At 43.3% G+C, this 19,553-nt stretch overlaps 1 protein-coding gene across 4 annotated transcripts; it reads right to left on the bottom strand.

The window, feature by feature from the left end:
• Window positions 1–2,520: 2,520 nt before the first annotated feature.
• On the bottom strand, window positions 2,521–19,505 carry TENT5D (terminal nucleotidyltransferase 5D). 4 transcript variants are annotated; one of them, XM_081896728.1, is made up of 5 exons: window positions 19,181–19,505; window positions 16,041–16,184; window positions 12,086–12,210; window positions 9,613–9,749; window positions 2,521–3,814 (listed from the first exon to the last, which is right to left on the bottom strand). In XM_081896728.1, the coding sequence occupies exons 4-5, from the start codon at window positions 9,705–9,707 to the stop codon at window positions 2,620–2,622; spliced, it is 1,290 nt and encodes a 429-aa protein (XP_081752854.1). In that variant the 5' UTR covers window positions 9,708–9,749; window positions 12,086–12,210; window positions 16,041–16,184; window positions 19,181–19,505; the 3' UTR covers window positions 2,521–2,619. The 4 variants fall into 4 exon arrangements, with proteins under 4 accessions (XP_081752854.1, XP_081752856.1, XP_081752853.1 ...); XM_081896730.1 differs by lacking the exon at window positions 16,041–16,184 and adding an exon at window positions 8,840–8,929; XM_081896727.1 differs by lacking the exon at window positions 16,041–16,184.
• Between the last annotated feature and the right edge of the window lie 48 nt (window positions 19,506–19,553).

The raw sequence follows: 19,553 nt of genomic DNA, 5'->3' as shown, positions 1-19,553 counted from the left end.
GAATCAATGCTACTTTAGAATATTTATACATCTCTAATTGAACTTTTAAGAAATTATGAAACTTATGAAAAGTGGAGGGCTGAATCCAGAACATTTTCTGTCTGGAAGCGCAAAGGCAAGCCTTAATGTTGCGAAACAAAAGAACCTAGTGCAACAATTGCAACAGCAGAAACTTGTTTCACAGCAAATCCACACTCACACAAAATATATAGATATCCCAAGTGGTTACCATCTGATGACATTCAACTGCAACCTCTATGTAGGAAATATGAGACCTTTTAAAATCTATTGAAAGCTTCAATTTATACCTGAGACTTTTTTTTTTTGCATATTGAAGTCTTTCATAATGTATAACATTGAAGATCTATATATCATGATACATCTTAGCAAAAGACCAAAAATGTCAACTGGAGCATATCAATTGACTTCTGTGGTTCAGTTCCAGACCAGCTGGTAAAGGTTGTATGGGCTTAAAAGTAACCAGAACTTAAAGATATAAAATGAAATTAGACAAATTGTACAAGAAGTAGAAGAATACATGGGCTGGTTTCTGAACACCAGTAGATTCCTTCATTGTTGCTTGTACTTTTCACAATGAAAGCTTCATCTAACACAATAATAGTATGTGTCAGTTTTCAAAGGTAAAAATGACACTTATAGGCATAGCTTGATCTTCAAAGTCCAACAAGGCACACCAAGTGAATGATTCTCCTGACTACAGTATCTCTCACATTCAAATTTTGAAAGCAAAATTTGAACATGTTCAAAATTCAAAAAGTTTGAATGCTGTTTCTTTTATAATCATGGCCAAATGTTTTGCAAAATTTTGCTTCAGCTAGTAATGATGCATCTACACCAAACTGGTTTAATACTCAGTCCAGGAAACTATAGTTCTGTGGAATTAAAGAATATTATCAGCATTATCAACCAACTGTCATCCCCAGGACCCAGGGCAGGGAGATGGGAAGGCAAGGAATGAGCATAAAAGATATTTGAGGCAACTTTCCTGGCCATCCAGGTGTAGCCTTTGTACTTAACCTGTCTCCTCCTTGAAATGCTTCTACTTCCCTGTAGTAATTACTAAAGCTTAACAGTTCAGCAAGTCAGCTGAGCACTAGGTATGTCCAGACAGTAAAAAAGACACTACATTTTGGGGGAAGATAGGATTGAGGCCCATTTTTAAAGTTATGGGAGCATTGTGATGGCAGCTGTTCCACAGTTCCATGTCATGTTGCTTCGGTAACTGCAGAAAACACATACGTAGGATGACCAGGCTCACACAAGAAGCTTCGTGATCATCCATATCTCAAGGATCAGAGTGTCAATTACTGAAACATGTGAGTAGCTTTTACAAAACTTGTGAAGTTCTCTATCAGAATTTGCCATACTGAACTGTTTGACTTTCCACAGTTTTCTACAGAATTTCTGAAATTGATTAGATACTTATCACATTAGGTAGCACAGCAACATGGCATTAAAATTGGATCCACTCACGAACCATTCAACATTCACTTCAGTGAGGCACTTGGATAAGATTTCCAGTTCAGTTGCACTGGTATTATATTCCCCCACTTCAGTGGGCTCGTGCTCTATACACTTTCACTATGAAATGAGGCATAGAGTCTTCACTCTCTTCGTTTCTTGCAGCTGAGGGACAAAAGCTCAATTTTGCACTCCAGAATGCATATACAGGTACAACAGATGAATCTATTGAGAATGGAGGACAGAATCACTCATGCCATATTTAGTGATCTTCTAGCCAGAAGACACAGCTCTGTCATCCTGCGGTATTGCTATCTCTCCAGTCGTACTGGAGCCAAAAACTTAAACACCAAGCCTTAAACACCAAGCCTGCACCTCCGTGACAATGGAGCCTATTATAACTCAGGTCTGTTCAGCCTACATAAGACTTCAATTGGCTGTGCTCCCTGCAGAGGCAACAACTTCTGTAGCTCCGTTAAATGGAGAATACTTTATGTCATCAGTGTTCCGCTGGAGTTGCCCAAGGTCTTGTTTTCATGCCTATCTCCTATATCTGCTTGTTTAGACTAGACACTGCCAGTTTTCTCCAGAAGCGTCACACTGTCACAAAAGTGGATAATATATTCCAGTCTCCATCCCTATGCCTTGTGTGAGTTTTGCCTCTTAGTCTCTTAGTAGCAACACAGCACTGTAACAAAAGAACAAAAGGCAGGAGTGTAGACTTGATGCTGTAGCCAAACTCACAAACTTTTGCATTTCGGTCCAGGCACACAACATTAGTCTCAGTGCTTGTGCCATTTGTAAGATACTATTGCTTGGTTGGCAACGTTGGTGGTCTGGCCAAATTGCTGCAAAACAGAGAGAAACATGAGGGTGCACATAAACTGTTTTAGGAAACTTGCTGAGAATCTCACATGAACTCCAGCACACAGTTCATTCAATACGTAGGACAATATTTCAGTAGCAGGCCAATGTTTGGCAACATGCACAGACTCACCCCAAAAAAAGATGTCCTGAAAATCAAAAGTGATAGGAAAATTTGCTTTAACATGGGCTTTATTTTGAAGAGCCCTCAGGGGAATGGGGGGCTAGGGAAAGGTTGGTCAATGATGTAAGGCAATGAGGTTTTGTCGTTGGCTACACCATGCCACTTTGCATGGGAATGTGAAAGGAATAGGGCTGGTAGATAATGGGTGGCTGTCTAGGAGCAATATAGTAATTGTTGAAGTTCCTGTCGCTGATGTAGGGAGCAGGTTGATAGTAGCATGTTACATTGGCTGCATTGGGAATGATATTCTGCTCTCCAAGCACTTTGAGAGCCAAGATGGTAATCATGTTCAGTGTCTGCCTTCGCTCGTGTCCCATAAGGCAGACCGTGCTCTCGTCCACAACCCCACGCAGAGTCATCAGGTAGTCGTACTTGCTCTTCCCCTCCCCAATGAAGTGATTGCGCAAGTATGACTCAATCTTCCGCTGCTGCTCTGTTACATCAGGGAAATCAATGAAGAATCTAGAACACATGTAACGTTCCAGTGATTTAATTTCTGCCTCATTTACTGGCTTAAAATCCCGAACGAGAAGGTTGCTATATTTCAAAAGGCCTCCACCACGGATCTCTTCGGGTTTTTTTGTGGCAATCAGTTTGTGCTTCAGGTGCTCCATGGCCTCATCGAAGTCTCCATACATGCTTTCAGCAATGATGGACAAATTAGAATCTTCTGACAGCTCACCATCTGCATTGCTGTAGGCATCTAACACAGGATTGAGGATTATCTGAAAGGAATCAACACTGAACTCAAACTGCCGTCGGAGAGAGTTGACAAATTTAAGCTCAACATTCTTTCCACTGTTGTTTGTCAAGGAGATAAGACTCCAGCGATCATAATCTGTAGACACTTTCACCATCTTCTGCACATAGGCATCCTTCATTGTCTTTGCTGTGATCTTTTCTTTGTTGACACCTTTTGGTAAGAAGTCTAAGATGCAATTAAGGACAGACTCCTTCACAACCTGAAATTGATGCTCATTTCGAAGCTCAGCAGAAAAAATGATATCCAGGTCCTTGTAGCTAGGACCATTTTGTTTTAAAAGGATGTGGCTTGCTGTGGAGCCATTCAGGCGTATGTCTTGGACAGCGATCTGATTTTTGATCAGCTGCTCCTTGACGGCACAAATGATGTATTTTGGCTTCACCTCCAACGTTGGGAAATTCCCTCGGCCATGAATGGGGATCACCTCACTTAACACTTGATCCAGTATTTTAATCTGATCCCAAGTGAGAAAACTGAATCTTGGATCTAAATCCTCAGTCATCATGAAATCAGCTGGTAAACTAAGAGGAAAACACAAAGGAAGAAGTCAGAGACATCTTAAAAAGCAGTGACAGATCAAGCACTTCAATGACATGACAAATAGCACAGGAATTGATTGATTGCCCCACCTCGGGTTTGGAAGGAAGTCCTACCCACCCAATCTAATTGGCTAGAGAGGGGTTCCTTCATTCATGTATTCAGTAGTTACATTGGAAGAGAGGCGATAGAATCATGCCTTATGGCCATAAACCTTGACCCCAAAATTACTGCTCACTATGTGTGTGTTAAGGCTGTCCTTGTTAAAGCTATCACTGAACGTGCAGTTCACAGAGGTACCAACAGTGGACAAAATCCTACTCTTCACTCATAAATACAATGATTGTGTGGGGAAAAACCATAACAAGAGCCCTCCTGGATAGACCAATGGTTCACCTAGTACAGCAACCCATCCTCACAGTGGCCAATCAAACCTATGGGAAGCTCAAAAGCAAGATCTTAATGCAGCAGCACACTGACCACTTGTGATGCCCAGCAATGGGCATAGACAGGCATACCAATAGTGGAGATACATCATAACCATCATGGCTAGTATTAGGAGCTTGTATTATTATTTTTTGCTACAGTAGATAGGTAGGTAGGTAGGTAGATCTATCTATCTATCTCAGCCATCAAAAAGTGTGTGTCTCAAGGGGGGAAATCCAAAAGAATGTCAGGTTTCTAATGCTTCCAACACAACATTGGGAAGGCATTGTTTTCCTGGAGGTTTATTATGGGTTGTTGTAAAATTAAGTGCCCCAGTGTTGTGATTTTAAGTATGCACACTATGAATGTAATTAAGGGAAATTGCAGTACTGTGCAATTAGAGGAAATTACAGTAATTAAGTACACAACCAAATATGGCAAATATGCAAGTAGATTTAAAAATAATAACAAATGTTCTGTAATGTCTATAGCATTGATTATTTACATTCAAGGAATCATCTTGATATTGTGGATCTGTAATCTTTGTGCTCTTGTCCAATAAATTGTCTGCACTATATTTTTATTTCATTTCATTTCTTAAAAAAAGATTGGCCCGGTTTCCTCCTCAAAGAATAAGAAATAAATGTTGCTTAGAGCACTCTTACTCAAAGTGGAAAATAAATTTGCCTTTCTTTATATTTTGTGAACACCTGATTATTGATTGGGGAATGGGAAGCAGGGTGGAGAGGGAGATTACAATGAACAGTAATGACAATTTGGCTTTTTCTAATATCTTGTACATACCAGTAGATACCTAAAATGGAGTTTTAGGTGAGTAGGAAGTTGCCTAATACTATGTGAGACTATTTGACCATCCAGTCCAGTAGTGTCAACTCTGAAGAGCAGCAACTCTCTAGTGCCTTAGGCAGAAGTAAGTATTTCCTGACACTATCTGCTGATCTGATTAACTGGAACTGTCTGGGACCCAACACGGGTCTCTCTGCATGCAAAGCATGTGATCGACCACTGAGTAAGGGCAGTGGTGTTTGATTCCTGTTGGGACTGGTAGGTCATAAGAAAGGGAGACCAACAAGAGATGGACAAGAGCCAGAGCCAATGACAGGTGGAGCCCACTAATTCTAGTTTTGTTATCATCCTCTCCCCTGCTTAGTTTTACAAAGGGCAACACTGAGCTGCAGAAGGATCAAGCTGACACGAAGGGATTATCACCTCTGTTGTTGAAAGAAAGAAGGCAGGCAGGTGGGGGTAGGCAGAGGACATACTAAGATTGATATAGCAGTACCCTATTTGCCCCAAAAGACCAGCGTCCAATGAGCGGTAGCCTTCTTCCCTCACTGCACATATTTATCAAGTAATTTAAAATTATTTTTATATTTATATATAAAAATTATATTTATTTTTGTGGTGTTTTTGGAATAGGAGTTTATGGTGAGGCATCTCAATACACTCTAAAGCCTTGCAGAACTGTGTCTGACTCAGATGTCTTTGTAGTGGAGCAGTGAAGCAATACCCTGTGTGGTGGGGGGAAAGAGACAAACTTGCACAAAGATACAATGATATTGGGTTATAACCAACTAAGTTCTGCTCAGGGTAGACCCACTGAACTTCTCATTTTCAATAGACTTGCTGAAATTAATGAACTGAAATTAGCCATGAACATTGATTTCAATGTGTCTATCCTGAGTAGGACTAGCATTGGACACAACCTACAGTTATTTCATAGCACACCCAAGCTCAGATACCTTGCAGCTTGCATAGTAGCCTTGTTTCAGGGTGATGTGAATCAGCAATTACTCTTTGGAGGTGGAGTGAAGTGGATTCAAAGGTGCTTGCTACTACAGTGGTATCTCGGGTTAAGTACTTAATTTGTCTGGAGGTCCATACTTAACCTGAAACTGTTCTTAACCTGAAGCACCATTTTAGCTAATGGGGCCTCCTGCTGCCGGAGCACGATTTCTGTTCTCATCCTGAAGCAAAGTTCTTAACCTGAAGCAATATTTCTGGGCTAGTGGAGTCTGTAACCTGAAGCGTATATAACCTGAAGCGTATGTAACCCGAAGTACCACTGTATAAGGAACGCAGAGCATCTCCATGGGTGGAAGATCAGAAGAGCTCAGAAGACATCAACTGACTCTATTTGGCTGTTCTTTTCTCCCCTAGGACGTATCCCTAATTGTATCAAATAGGTATCCTTGCACATGAAAAATTATTTCTCCCTGCCCCACATTTTCATCTTTATATTCTTTTTCTAAATTAAATAATTTAGGCACCTAGTTCAAGATTTTGTTTCTGAAATTAAGTTGTGCCTTAGAATGGCTCGTCTCTAGCAAGAAAACAGATGAGGAAGAGTGGAGATGACATATAGAGAGAGACACCTGGAAAAGGTGTTTTGCTGCCATGGAAACCCAATATAATGGGTGCATGGCATGAAGTGTTAGGCCTACAGAGATGCAATCTTCATGTTGCCTTGCAAGTTAGACAGTGCAGAAGCACCTGGAAACTAGCTGGCTAGCTCTAGCAAACATTGGTTTCGTGCCAACAAAAATTAAGGGTATTCTCTCTCCCTGCCTACTGAAACCCACACTAACACTTTCTTTAACAAACTAATATTTATAATTCTAATGTTATGGGTGTAGCCTAAATTTGGAGAGATGTAGAGATGCTCAGGTGAATTTGAAACATCTAGTCTAATCAGTGGTGACTAATGGCCATTGGGGCTGGTGGTAGGCTTCAGGCAGGGGGGCTCAACAGTAGGAGGAGCCAGAGCCAATGACATAGCCTAGTCTCCTCTCTACCGTGTTCTATAACAGCAGCACTTAGACTATAGGCTGATAACCAGTGGGCAAGAAGGCAGGCAGATGCAGTAGGCTGAGGGTGTTTTGGAGCTAGTGGGGTAATCCCTCATTCAGTCTATATGAACCAGCCTCCACTAGGTTCAATGCAAGAGACAAAAATCAGCTTGCACTCTGAAGTGTATTTGAGAAATAAAGTTCCTATGCTCAATAAGATTTACAGCTGAGTAAGCTGCGGGTTAAACCACAGAGCCTAGGACTTGCCAGTCAGAAGGTCGGTGGTTCGGATCCCCATGACGGGGTGAGCTCCTGTTGCTCGGTCCCTGCTCCTGCCAACCTGGCAGTTCGAAAGCATGTCAAAGTGCAAGTAGATAAATAGGTACCACTCTGGCAGGAAGGTAAACGGTGTTCTGTGTGCTGCTCTGGTTTGCCAGAAGCGGCTTAGTCATGCTGGCCACATTACCCGGAAGCTGTACACCGGCTCTCTTGGCCAATAAAGCGAGATGAGCGCCGCAACCCCAGAGTCGGCCATGACTGGACCTAATGGTCAGGGGTCCCTTTACCTTTTAAGAACATTTAGGACCACATTGTCCCTAGCTTTCCTAGTCATTTAAGAATATTACAATTCCAGAATCCTCCAGCTAAAATATCTCCAATATGTCTGAACAATTAAAAATAAAATAAATACAAATTTAAGAAAATCATCCACTTTGCTATTTGGAAGAGTCCTCTGGAATATGTTAAATGCCTCTTGATGTAGTGACTGAAGATACCTGGAATGCACCATATGAATCATGATGTGCTCAAATACTCTTAGGCAATTGTGTCTATGATTGCAAGAAAGATTTGGGCTCATTATGATTCGTATGAGTCATTCTAGGCAGCTTCAAGCATCGCATCAAGAGATGCTTCTGAAGAGTGGGCATTGTGAGCTGCCTTGAAGTAGCATACAAATGCTCCTAAATGATTAAACACATTTCAGGATTTGCCAGGGAATCTCCAATCCTACCTCAATAGGCCAGCTTTGATGGTGGGCAGTGACTGGCAGGTGCGTTGCCCTTCCCGCCTGCCAAAGTACTTTGTGCAGCAGTTTTCAAGCACTTGGAAATGACAGTGCAAGGGCTTTGCCAATCCCATGCAAAGTACTGAGCAGTACTGCTTTCTGCAGGGATACAGTTGCGCAATCAAGTTCTGCCTGGGGAACTCAGATGCACAGCTGATCTAGCACATTTCAACTCACCACCCATCAGCTGTTGAGAGGTGAATTCAAATCTACTTTCTGCATGATGCAGGGCCACATTTGTCCATGGACCAGAGTTTACTGCATCTAATTCATGCCAGGACACATGATCCTATAATGGACCTAACAAATTTAAGTATTGACAATGCCACAGGGATACCATCCATCGGTTCTACCTGCATCACTCTTAATGTGGTGCCTCAAATGCTCCCTGGCAGTTTACCTTGTAGAAGTGGGGCATGTGAACACATTGCCATGCGCCAAACTTCACACAAAAAGACCCTTGGCCCTCACTACATCACATGAGCCAGGGTGTAAGAAATGGAAGCAGGCTAGAGCCAATCTCTTTTAATCATGGGCTTTGAAGACATGCTCCATTAAGCTAATTTCAACATACGTACTGCGGTTGTTTGTTTACTCTCTTATCTCATGGTAGTACATGGACTGCTGCTGCAAGCTTTCCATGCCATTATCGTCCTATATCTCTTACAAGACTCATGGTAACCAAAAACCATATGCCCCTAACCTACCTGATGGGGGGCAGGAAGAAGAGAGAAAAAGAGTCAGCTGCTTGGAAGCCAATGGTCTTGGGGAAATACGCAATATTGATTTTCTACCATCTGAAACAAGCATTAGCCAGGTTGTTAGCCTGAACAGAAGGCCACTAGGTAGCTATCCAAGTCCTGGTTATAACTTCATCTATGGCAGGGGTGGAGAACCTTGGGCCCCAAGAGCCAAATGCAGCCTTCTAGGGCTCTCTGTCTGGTCCTCTCCACAGGCTACACCCTTCACACACCCTGCCCTCCTTGAGTGTTTGTTGCCTGGCTTGAATGTGTCCCTGAACCCTGATAATGCTCCTTGGTGGCAGATAGAGAGAGTTGTGTGATAGTAAGTATAGAAGCTAGCCTACCATATAAGGGGAAAAATATTACATTAATTGCTTTTCCCCACCCACCACTGGCATGTGGCCCTCAGAAGGTTGCCCAGAAGGGACTGTGGCCCTCTGGCTGAAATATATTCTGTACCCCTGAGCTGTGGCTAGAATCACACGGACATTTACCAGGAGCAAGGCCCTCTCTTGCAGTTCCTTGATTATGGAATGCTGCTCCCAAAATACATTCACCAGGCGCCGCCATTAGCATTGTTTAGGTACCAGGTTAAAGCTGGTTTACATTGGCAAATATTTTGATGGTATTTAACTCTCCTGTCTTCTGGACTTTTATATACTATTCTATTTGTACTATATACTATTCTATTTGTAACCAGGGCCATACCTGTGTGTTAGATAGAGCACATATTTTACCTGCAGGAGTTCCCAGGCTTCTCCAGGTTAGTAGATTTGGTAGTTGATGATGCAGCGAGTGATGGAAAAGACTTCTGTCCTTGGAGAACTTGCATCGCCACTGCTACTCGGGATAGACAGTACTTGGTGGGATGGATCTGGTATGAGATAACTTCTCCAGTCAGTGCATTTTTTTTATTTAACTGTATTTTTGTAGCCTTTAAAAATGCATTTAAGTTGCCTTAAATATTGCAGCATCTTCCACACAAACTGGTTTTGAGCAATACTAATGGGGAACATTAATACTAAGCTTTGTTTAGTATATTAAGCAGCCTTATTTAAGAGTTGCATTGAACTCAGCAGTACTTACTTCTGGGTAAACTAGCACTTCCCACCCACTTCAGAAGAAATGTGAAGCAAATAGCACCAAGCCATCAAGTTACATGGTGATGGCCAGACCCAACCAAACTAAAACATCAATATCTACAAAATGTGACTGCTCATAAAAACATAGCTAAGCACTGGACAGAATCTGTCCATACTGTTTCTGAGGCCCCTCCCATCTGATTCTGAACCCTTTTTCACACAGTTGAAATCTGGGAATATTTATTCCTAACAGCCTCATATCTGTTGTTGTTTGGGAAGTATAAGGAACAACAACATAAAAAGCGCACTTCAGTTTCAGAATCAGTGATTCAAATCACTAGTGCTTTGATAGGCTCAGCCCACCATCTTGATTTAAAATGGCATCCAGTTCTATCCAAATATAAATTTACTCCTTTAGCTCAGGAACCACCATGAAAAATTTAGCTATAATATTTTAGGTAAAGGTAAAGGTAAAGGTACCCCTGCCCGTACGGGCCAGTCTTGACAGACTCTGGGGTTGTGCGCCCATCTCACTTAAGAGGCCAGGGGCCAGCGCTGTCTGGAGACACTTCCGGGTCACGTGGCCAGCGTGACAAAGCTGCATCTGGTGAGCCAGCGCAGCACACGGAAACGCCGTTTACCTTCCCGCTAGTAAGCGGTCCCTATTTATCTACTTGCACCCGGAGGTGCTTTCGAACTGCTAGGTTGGCAGGCTATAATATTTTAAGAAGTGTCCAAATGCAAACAACTTTCCAAAATACATAGTAGACATGGAGGGAGAGCAGAAATGCCCTTGCTATTCTGACTCCTGTCCTGACTTCCACATATTGTTTATTTCTGAATGGAGTCTACACATGTGCAAATTAAATAAGTGCAGCTGTTCACCCCATGATGGGGAACCTTATAGAGCATCAAATTGCACCTACCACTTCCTCAGGCTCTATGCACAATGGAATGGTCAATGCGTAGAGATCAGGAGTAGAGACAAAAGGTGTGCCCTCACTCCTGTTCTATGTGTTTTTCTTTATGTTATTAGTCTGCATTCTGATGTTCCAGAGGGTAGGACCCAAACCAATGGATTCAAAATACAAGAAAGGCAATTCCAGGTAAATGTGAGGAAGAACTTTCTGGTGGTAAGAGCTGTTCAACAGTGGAACAGACCTCTTCAGAAGGTGATGGACTCTCCTTCCTTGGAGATTTTTAAGCAGAAGTTGGACGGCCGTATGTCAGCTGTGATTCCTGCATTACAGTGGGGGTGGGGGTGTTGTACTAGGTGATCCTTTGAGTACCTTCCAACTCTTCAATTCTATGATTCTATGATTCTATGTTGAGTATTCCCATATTTCAATAATCAGAAAAGGGCTCTTGAGGACTAGGTAACTGCTCTTTTTAAATAAATAAAAATAGGCCAATTTTTTAGCATTCAATGATCTCTACAACAGAGGCCATGTTCTCCCCAACCTACCTTCCTAGTACCCAATAATGACATTCATATAATACAAAGTCCTATTGTGCTTGAGTGCATTGTGTAGAACAGGACTGGCTATTGTTTCTAAGCCCAGGGAGCATATTGCTAGGCACCCACCTCTCTGAGGGCCATATTCTAGCAGTGGGAGTAACCAGCATATGCATACACATACTATATTTTCAGACCACATACACCCACTACATATGCCCCCCTCTCACACACATGTACACATGCATATGCACACACCCATAAACACACACCATTTCCAGCTCTCCCCACTCCAAATCTGTGGTGGCCTTTAACTATGCACATATCATGCTCTGAAAAGTAAGAGGTAGTATTTCCAGCCTGACATACACGCCCCCTCCAGTTTTGCTAGCTGGTGGGGGGGAATCAAATTTATCAAGCTCCTATTGAGACACCTGTTGGTTGATGGGCTTTGTTCAGATGTGTCCTCTGCCCCAAAAGACAGAAAGAAGGTGGGATTAGCTTGGGGTAGAAATAATATACCTGAACATTTCTTCCTGATGAAACCCAGAAAGCTTGCACACTATTATCTAACTTACAATTGGGCTTCCGTATATATTTTCTACCTCCTATTGCAAGAGGTTAACTTTCTTAGCAGAGTCTCCACTGAGAAATAAACAGATTCAAACTTACGATAGCTGGATTTTTGCCAAGTATGCACTGCCGAAGAGTCAATGTGATGAATCACTGGATCCTTTGGCAAAAATATGAAATGCACATCTTGTCACCGATGAAAGCGTGAACCTCCCAATGAAATGCTGTGGGATAAGAACAAACAGTAACATGGCTTTTTGAAACCTGAGTAGTCAACCTGCTGTACTAAGTTATGGACAAGTTTCTAACCTTGCATTCATGACATTGCCCTTCAAAGACATAGGTGAGATCAGTGATTTGTCAAACACAAGTGTTTGGGGGTAAACTACAGTCCCCAGGATTCTTTGGGGGAAGCCATGCGCTTGAAATGTGTGTTAAATGTTATGGTGGGGAAATGACTTAAGCTTGGCCCCATCTGCACTATACATCTAAAGCCATATCATACCATCCTAACAGTCATGGCTTCCTCTGTTGTAACCTCCAGGCACACCTTCCAACATTCCTCTGATGAAGATCAGAGCACGTGTCTTTTGGTGCCATGCTCTCACATGAATCAGCTGACCTGCGTGAGTGAGCAGCAGCACTGCAAGTGCCAGCGTCAACTGCTAGCGCCGGCTCATCCTCCTCCCTGAGCTTGGTGGCGGCAACACTAGAGGAGCAAAATGGGACATTCCGGGATCAAATCAGAAGCTGGGATGGCTTCTGTAATTCTGGGGATGTCCTGGAACAATCGGAACACTTGAAGGGGATGTCTGTGTATGGTGATTATTAACAGCCACATTGTTACTGGCGTGGTCTTGTGAATAAGTCCTAACTGTTGCTTGGCATATGGGAGTTTCACATTTAAGCTTTGTAGTGATATAGCATGGTCATTAAGAAAGCTGAGCCACACCTTCACGCAGAAGCAACTGGCAATGGCATTCAGCAAATCTTATTTATGCTACAGGTGGGAAAGGCTTGCAATGCATATTGAAGCAAAGCTCCTCACTTTGGCCCCATCCATCATTCTCTCCTCGTCTTTCAGCAGCATGGTAATAACGTCAGCAGTGACATTTCAATCCATTCTAGCCATAGGAAAAAGTAGCAGCATTGTGATTTTTCGGTTCTAGCAGTTATCCTCTTTCCTAATGCAACTGAAACAGACTTTGAAGCAACACCAGCAGACAGTGGTGCAGTTAGGTGACTTTGGACTGTAGACTTAATTGTATTGAGATGTATCCTTTAGGTGGCAATATGCTCTATTTCAGTTACTTGAAAATGTAGAAAGCTGGTCCTGCTGTGTTTAAGGGCTGCCCTGCTCATTCTGTTCTGAAGTCCTACCCTGATGGCAACATTGCTTGCACAACTAACTTTATGTGGCTGTAATAAGACCAGAAAACACAAAGCAGTGCAAACAGGTGTAAAACTTTCTTGTGTCAATCTATCCAGGGTCATTAACTGTCAGCAAGAAGAAGCTGATCATGTTGGGCGAAGGATGTGAAATCAATGGAATCAGGGCTTTCTGCAGAAGCAGCTGGCTTAAGATTCAGTAATCAAACTACAAAGCAGAATTCCTCTGGCAGGATTTGCACGCCCTTAGGTAGAAGATATCAAAAGACACCCCCAACACCTGTTAAATTTGTTTCACAAAGCAGAATCACCCCAATATATATGTTCCAGAAAACCAAGTGCCTGTACAAAGAGAAGGATCCTTGCATGAGTTTCTAAGAAAGCCATAAATCCAGAATTTCCTGGAAATTGCCAAAATTTTGCCATCAGAAACAGTGTCTGGGTGAGAATCGCTTAAATCTGGACATATGTCAACCCATGTGTTGTAAATGGGCTCCCCCCCCCCCCGAATTTCCTTTAAAATAGCTCAACAACTTTATGGCAACTTTACTTAACCCTGTGATAGAAAATGTATATTGTGCCAATGTATGAAGTCTCCTTGTTTGGGGCAGTTCCATTCAAACTTGTTCTATGGGTGCTGACTTACTGCAGTAGAATAAACTAGGGAACTACTGGGTGCCTTATTTTATACTCCCTGGTCTTGTCTTTTATTTAACATCCCTACCTGGGAGACAAACTGCTTTGGTGGACTCCCTTAAAAGTTCTGCATTGCTTCAGGTATGAATCTGTGGTGGGTATCTCCTGGGGCAGGAACAAGGTAAATCTAGGGGCTGCAGATTTTTGGGCCACAGGGTGGGCTGGGGGCCTATGCACAGCCCTTCAAATTTTTAAAAAATAGCTTTCATAGAGGCTAAGCTTTCTGCACAGGCTAAGAAAATAATTCTCTTCATGTCTTGGTGATTTCAGCAGATTGACAGGTGGGTGGCCTTATCTCCCTGCCAGAATGCCCTGCAGGGTTTGAGGGAGGTCAAGATCCAGCCCACCAGCCAGCCACACTTGGTTTCCTACCCCTGCTATGTATGAATAGCCAGCTCATTCAATGAATATGGATATTTTTACATAGTCAAAAAGGCACCATCCACAGACAACAGAGAGGTACCAGCAGACGCCAGTGAACTCCAAAGTGTGCAGAAGCAGGGACAAAGCGGAGGAAGTAAAGCTCAGTGACCATGGTCATGGGATGCTGGCTGACTGGTGGAGTGGGCAGTATTTGGTGGAAAGGCATGGCTGCTGGACCTCTGAAGCCCTAACAGGAACACAGGCATATTACAACATTTTGTTGCAAATCCCACCACTTTCACTTATAGCCCACCTTCAAGTTCAAGAACATGAATTTCAGAGTCTAAAACAAGAGTGGGGAATCTTTTTCAACTAAAGAACTCCAATTCCTTCTAAGGCAACCTTCTGGGGTCCACTTGCAGTGACTGGCAGGGTGAAAGACAAAAGTGGTCAGTGGGATGAATGTCCATCTTTGCTTTGTACAATAGACTAGTCTCCTCTGTCAGGGCAAGCAGAAGTCGTTATCAGAGTTTTAGGACGTATTCTAGCCAGACGAAAACACTCAGTCAAGGTTAGGAGGTTGGGTGGGAGGGTGGAAAGCAGATAGGACCTAGAAATATATCAAGGGTCATACAGAGAGGCCTGGGTCTGAATTTCTCTACCCTGGTCTAGCGTGGAGTCAGATGGAGGTGAAAATTAGTGGACTTCATTTTAATATCGTTGCTTCAGGTGGAAAAGCAATTGCAGTCTGCATTGGCTAGGATGTGGCAATTCACTCACTGTTTGTGTGCTCAGAAGTACTTTCTAGCTTTTGCATTATGACACAAGTTATAAAGCAGAGCCCCCTTCTGAAGCTTCAGAGCAAATTCTGCATCTGAGTTCAGTTTAAACTGTGTTTGCTTTCTAAATGGCTGGGAAACGCAACAAAAATAAATACTGCTGTTTAGAGTCAATGTTGCTGTTTTGAACCATAGCTCCTGGTAAAATAATAAACAGTTAAGAAACAGAAGTGCAGATTAATTCATCAAAGTGACTGCTCTTTTCAGCTTGCTGATTCATCGTAGGCTTTGGGGGCACAGAGACAAGATAAAGACAATTCAAGTCATATAAAAAGAAGGGAAAAATAAAGAACATGGAATAATTTTAGAGGCGGAAACTCTAGCTTGTTTGCCCCTCAGTGCCAAATGTTTATACAGCCTCAACCCACCTGTGGCTGTAAGGGGAAATTATTCCAACATCTCTCTCCAGCTTCTAACAGCTTCTCAGAGAACCAAATCATTTTGACCAATGATTCATTTATGAAAATTTATTGCCATCAAAGCACCATGGGGAGAATTGGCATGACAAACTTGAAAGGACTGAATGAAGCACATTGGGATGGCTAAAATAAGAAAAATGGGGGAGAGGGTGGCAGGAGAAAGTTGACCCTGTGGATAGGAAGTTATTGAAGAATTAGTGCTAGAAATCTGAGTTTACAGTGCAAGTTGAATAAGTGAAAGGCAAATGTACTGCCTTGACTTCTGCTCATAAAACCATTTATTTCACACCCCCACACCCCCACAGACATCCACTACAGAGAAAATAAATGTAAGGGTGGGCCACCTACTTTAAAGGACAATAGTGGCAATGGATGTTATAGAAAGTGCTCTTGAACCTTGGATTCCCAGAGGTCTAAAACTCCTATCATCCCCAGCAAGCTTAATTGATGGTCAGGGGTGATGGGACTTGAAGTCCAACAGCATCTGAAGACCTAAGGTTGAATAATTATGTCAACTCTAGAAGCAAATGCCCCTGTTTTTCACTTGCATGCACCCATGCACCCCACCCCCGTGATATAAGAATTCAGTAGCCTTCCTAGTATCACGTAACACAAGTGAAATTCTAGGGCAGAAAAGGGGTTGGTCAGATCTCTCTAGCATCCGAAACTATTCAGAGCTTGGAAATACCTTTCTAAAGAGACCCAGGGATCTTAGCAGATTTTGGGGTTCTAAAACCCTAACTTGGCCAAAAGCACCAGTGCTAAATGCACATGCTTAATATCTGTAAGCTACTAGTCTCAATTTCAGTGAAGTAGAGGGGCTGGGAAAGACATCTTCCTGAGAGACATTGAAGAACTTCTGCCGAGTATATTGATTGATTGCATTTACATCCTATCTTTTTGTCCAAGGAGCTAAAGGTGGCATACCTGGTTCTCCCCCTCCTCATTTCATCCACACAAGAACCCTGTGAGTTGGGCTAGGCTGAGAGGCAGTGACAGGCTCAACATCACCCAGTGAGCTTTGTGGCTGAATAGGAATTTGTACCTCCATTTCCCAGTGCTTTATCCAACAGTCTAACCACTACACCATACTGACACTCTAATAGTAAATGACCATGGACTAAATGGACTAATGATCTGACTTTGCATATATAAAGGGGTTTTGCAGGTTCAATAAAATGAGTCTACAGTCCATTGATGAATCCAAATGTATCTTGAGAAGTCTCATAATCCAAAACTCAACAGGTTCCTAGTTAGTCCCAGGGACAAATAATGTCATAAGGTAAAGGTAAAGGTACCCCTGCCCGTACGGGCCAGTCTTGACAGACTCTGGGGTTGTGCGCCCATCTCACTCAAGAGGCCAGGGGCCAGCGCTGTCCGGAGACACTTCCGGGTCACATGGCCAGCGTGACATCGCTGCTCTGGCGAGCCAGAGCCGCACACGGAAACGCCGTTTACCTTCCCGCTGGTAAGCGGTCCCTATTTATCTACTTGCACCCGGAGGTGCTTTCGAACTGCTAGGTTGGCAGGCGCTGGGACCGAGCAGCGGGAGCACACCCCGCCGCAGGGATTCGAACCGCCGACCTTTCGATCGGCAAGTCCTAGGCGCTGAGGCTTTAACCCACAGCGCCACCTGCGTCATAGCACTCACCATTTTATATACTTACAAATATGCAGATTTCTTTTAAACTAAAGGTAGTCGGTGGGCTTTTAGAACGTATAGTGCTTTAGAAGCCATTTAGCAAAAGGGAACATATATTTGCCAAGGGACTATATATGAGGCTCAAGAAGTGTACAGCATCCAGAAAGACTGGAGAATATAATGGTTGTTAGTTTGGTAGGGTTGCCATATTTTGAAGATCAAAAAAGAGGATGCTATGACAGCTATTCAAAGCAAATAAATGCAATTTGTCTCAAATTGTACCCCTGAAAAAGAGGACATGTCCTGGAAAAAGAGGACACATGACAACCCTAATTTGGGGTCTTAAATAAAGCTCAGGGACTCTACATGGACAGAAACCTTTTATGCAAAGCCATGTCCAGGGAATGACATTTACCTACACAATATAGCTTTCCCAAAACCTTGTAGAAAACCTCAGAACATAATTCATGAAATCAATATGCAAAGGGCAGATCTTCTGTAGCATCGAGAGTTCCCACAGAAAATGTAAAACTCCTATAGTATCCAAAGCACGCGAGCAAGAGGGAGAAAGAGTGCTTATATATACCACTTAAAGATTATACAGCATGCCTAGTCTTTCACACCTCTGGAGCTCAGATGATCTTTTATAGCACTTATACATGACTCAAGGATTCTTTAGCCCACATGCACATCTTGCAAAGGATCTATAATAGTATTTAGGAAGTCCTGCTGTCTGGAGACCTTCTATCGTTATGAACATTTTTACTCAAAAGCAGACTTTAAATGAATGGGGGGGGGGGACCGACCCACATGACGCTGACACAAAAACCTTGCACATAGATTATGTAAAATAACGAAAGTTTACTAACCCCCTTTTCTCTTCCCCGTTCTATCCCCCCAACCTCTCTTCTCCCCGAACCTCATACTGTCTATAACATTAGTGTCTAACACTGAATGTAAACGATCCACAGAAAGGACTCTATCAACTGAAAGCAGAGACGCTGTATGTACTTTCGTTACCCAAGAAAAACTTCAATAAAAACATTTTTAAAAAAGCAGACTTCATAGAACATCCAGTTAGTATATACCAGCGCCTATTTTTTAATCCAAAAAGTCAACCCCGGGTAGTTTCTAAGGACGCTCTAGAAAGTCCGAAAGATACCGGGGGTCTCAGACACTACACAGAACCCAGGGATTCTTTACACATAGTAAAGAATTGCACAAGCTACGGCTTCAACTCCTTTCCTCTTCCATTTTCCATGTTATATGCTACGGATGGAATTCCCATGTTCAAAGACAGCATCCCTCCGTTTTCCATTTTCGGGGGATGAGGACAAAGCAACAGAAGTTAGACACTTCCAACACACGCTTCCTTGCAACCAACAGAAAACCAATGGAACTCGGCTAGAAAACAATGCGACTCACTGGAACTTGAGCATCTCCCGACACTTTGATGGGCTGCGGCCAAAGGTCTTACAGCAGTCGGCAAAAGTTAGATATGCTCAGTCAAACAATTGCTGGGCTGCTAAACCTCAAGGAGGTTCATCCAAGCCCCGAAAACAACCGAATGCACGGACGCGCTGTCCTCCGTCTCTATAGAACTATGCAGAACTACGTCCAAAAGACAGACCCTATGTGATGGTATAGTTTCTAGGTTCCTTACGCTCTAGTGTTATTCTGAATGCCACGCACATTTATGCGGGTGACAACAACGAACGACCACAACGAACAACCTGGAGCGCCAGAGGCAACTCCAGAAATATATGCCTCTGAGCTACCTTAAAAGAAACCCCTTCGTGTAGACCTTTGCCTTGCCTCGGCTTCCTTGCCTCGGTCAAACACTTACCGAGTTGGCCTCGTGGAAGCGGTAGATCCTGGTCCCCCTCTCCCCCTCAGCGTCCCTCAAGCCTGCAGGCGAGAGAATGGCAAGGCGCACCCCTCACAGCCCTTGTCCTCCCTCCGTTTCCCTTCGGGGATGGATCAGCTGGAGCTTGTGAGGGCGCCAGGGGGAGAGATAAGTCCACAAGGGCTCCGCCTCCCGCCAGTCCCCCTCGGAGCCAAGGGGGGGAGGGAAGCCCGAAATCAGGGAACGGGAGGGGAGGGAGGGGGGAAAGAAGAGCGGAGACTCGGCGCCGAGGCTGCTGTCCGCGGCCACGGCGGTGCTGAAATGCGCCCCGTGCCTCTCCCCTGGCTCAGCCGTTGTAGCGTAAAAGAGTGGT

Source organism: Podarcis melisellensis, assembly GCF_964234715.1.
Source record: "Podarcis melisellensis genome assembly, chromosome: Z".
Taxonomy (NCBI): domain Eukaryota; kingdom Metazoa; phylum Chordata; class Lepidosauria; order Squamata; family Lacertidae; genus Podarcis; species Podarcis melisellensis.
Note: the sequence above shows the minus strand (reverse complement) of the source record. Positions and strands in the feature narration are given on the sequence as shown.

Bases quoted from the DNA above. Each gene is read 5' to 3' on its own strand.
- TENT5D (XM_081896728.1), bottom strand. From the start codon at position 9,707: ATGCAAGTTCTCCAAGGACAGAAGTCTTTTCCATCACTCGCTGCATCA. The intron at 3,815-9,612 runs GTAAAATATGTG...TTTTCCTCTTAG, and splicing joins AAGCCTGGGAACTCCTGCAG to TTTACCAGCTGATTTCATGA.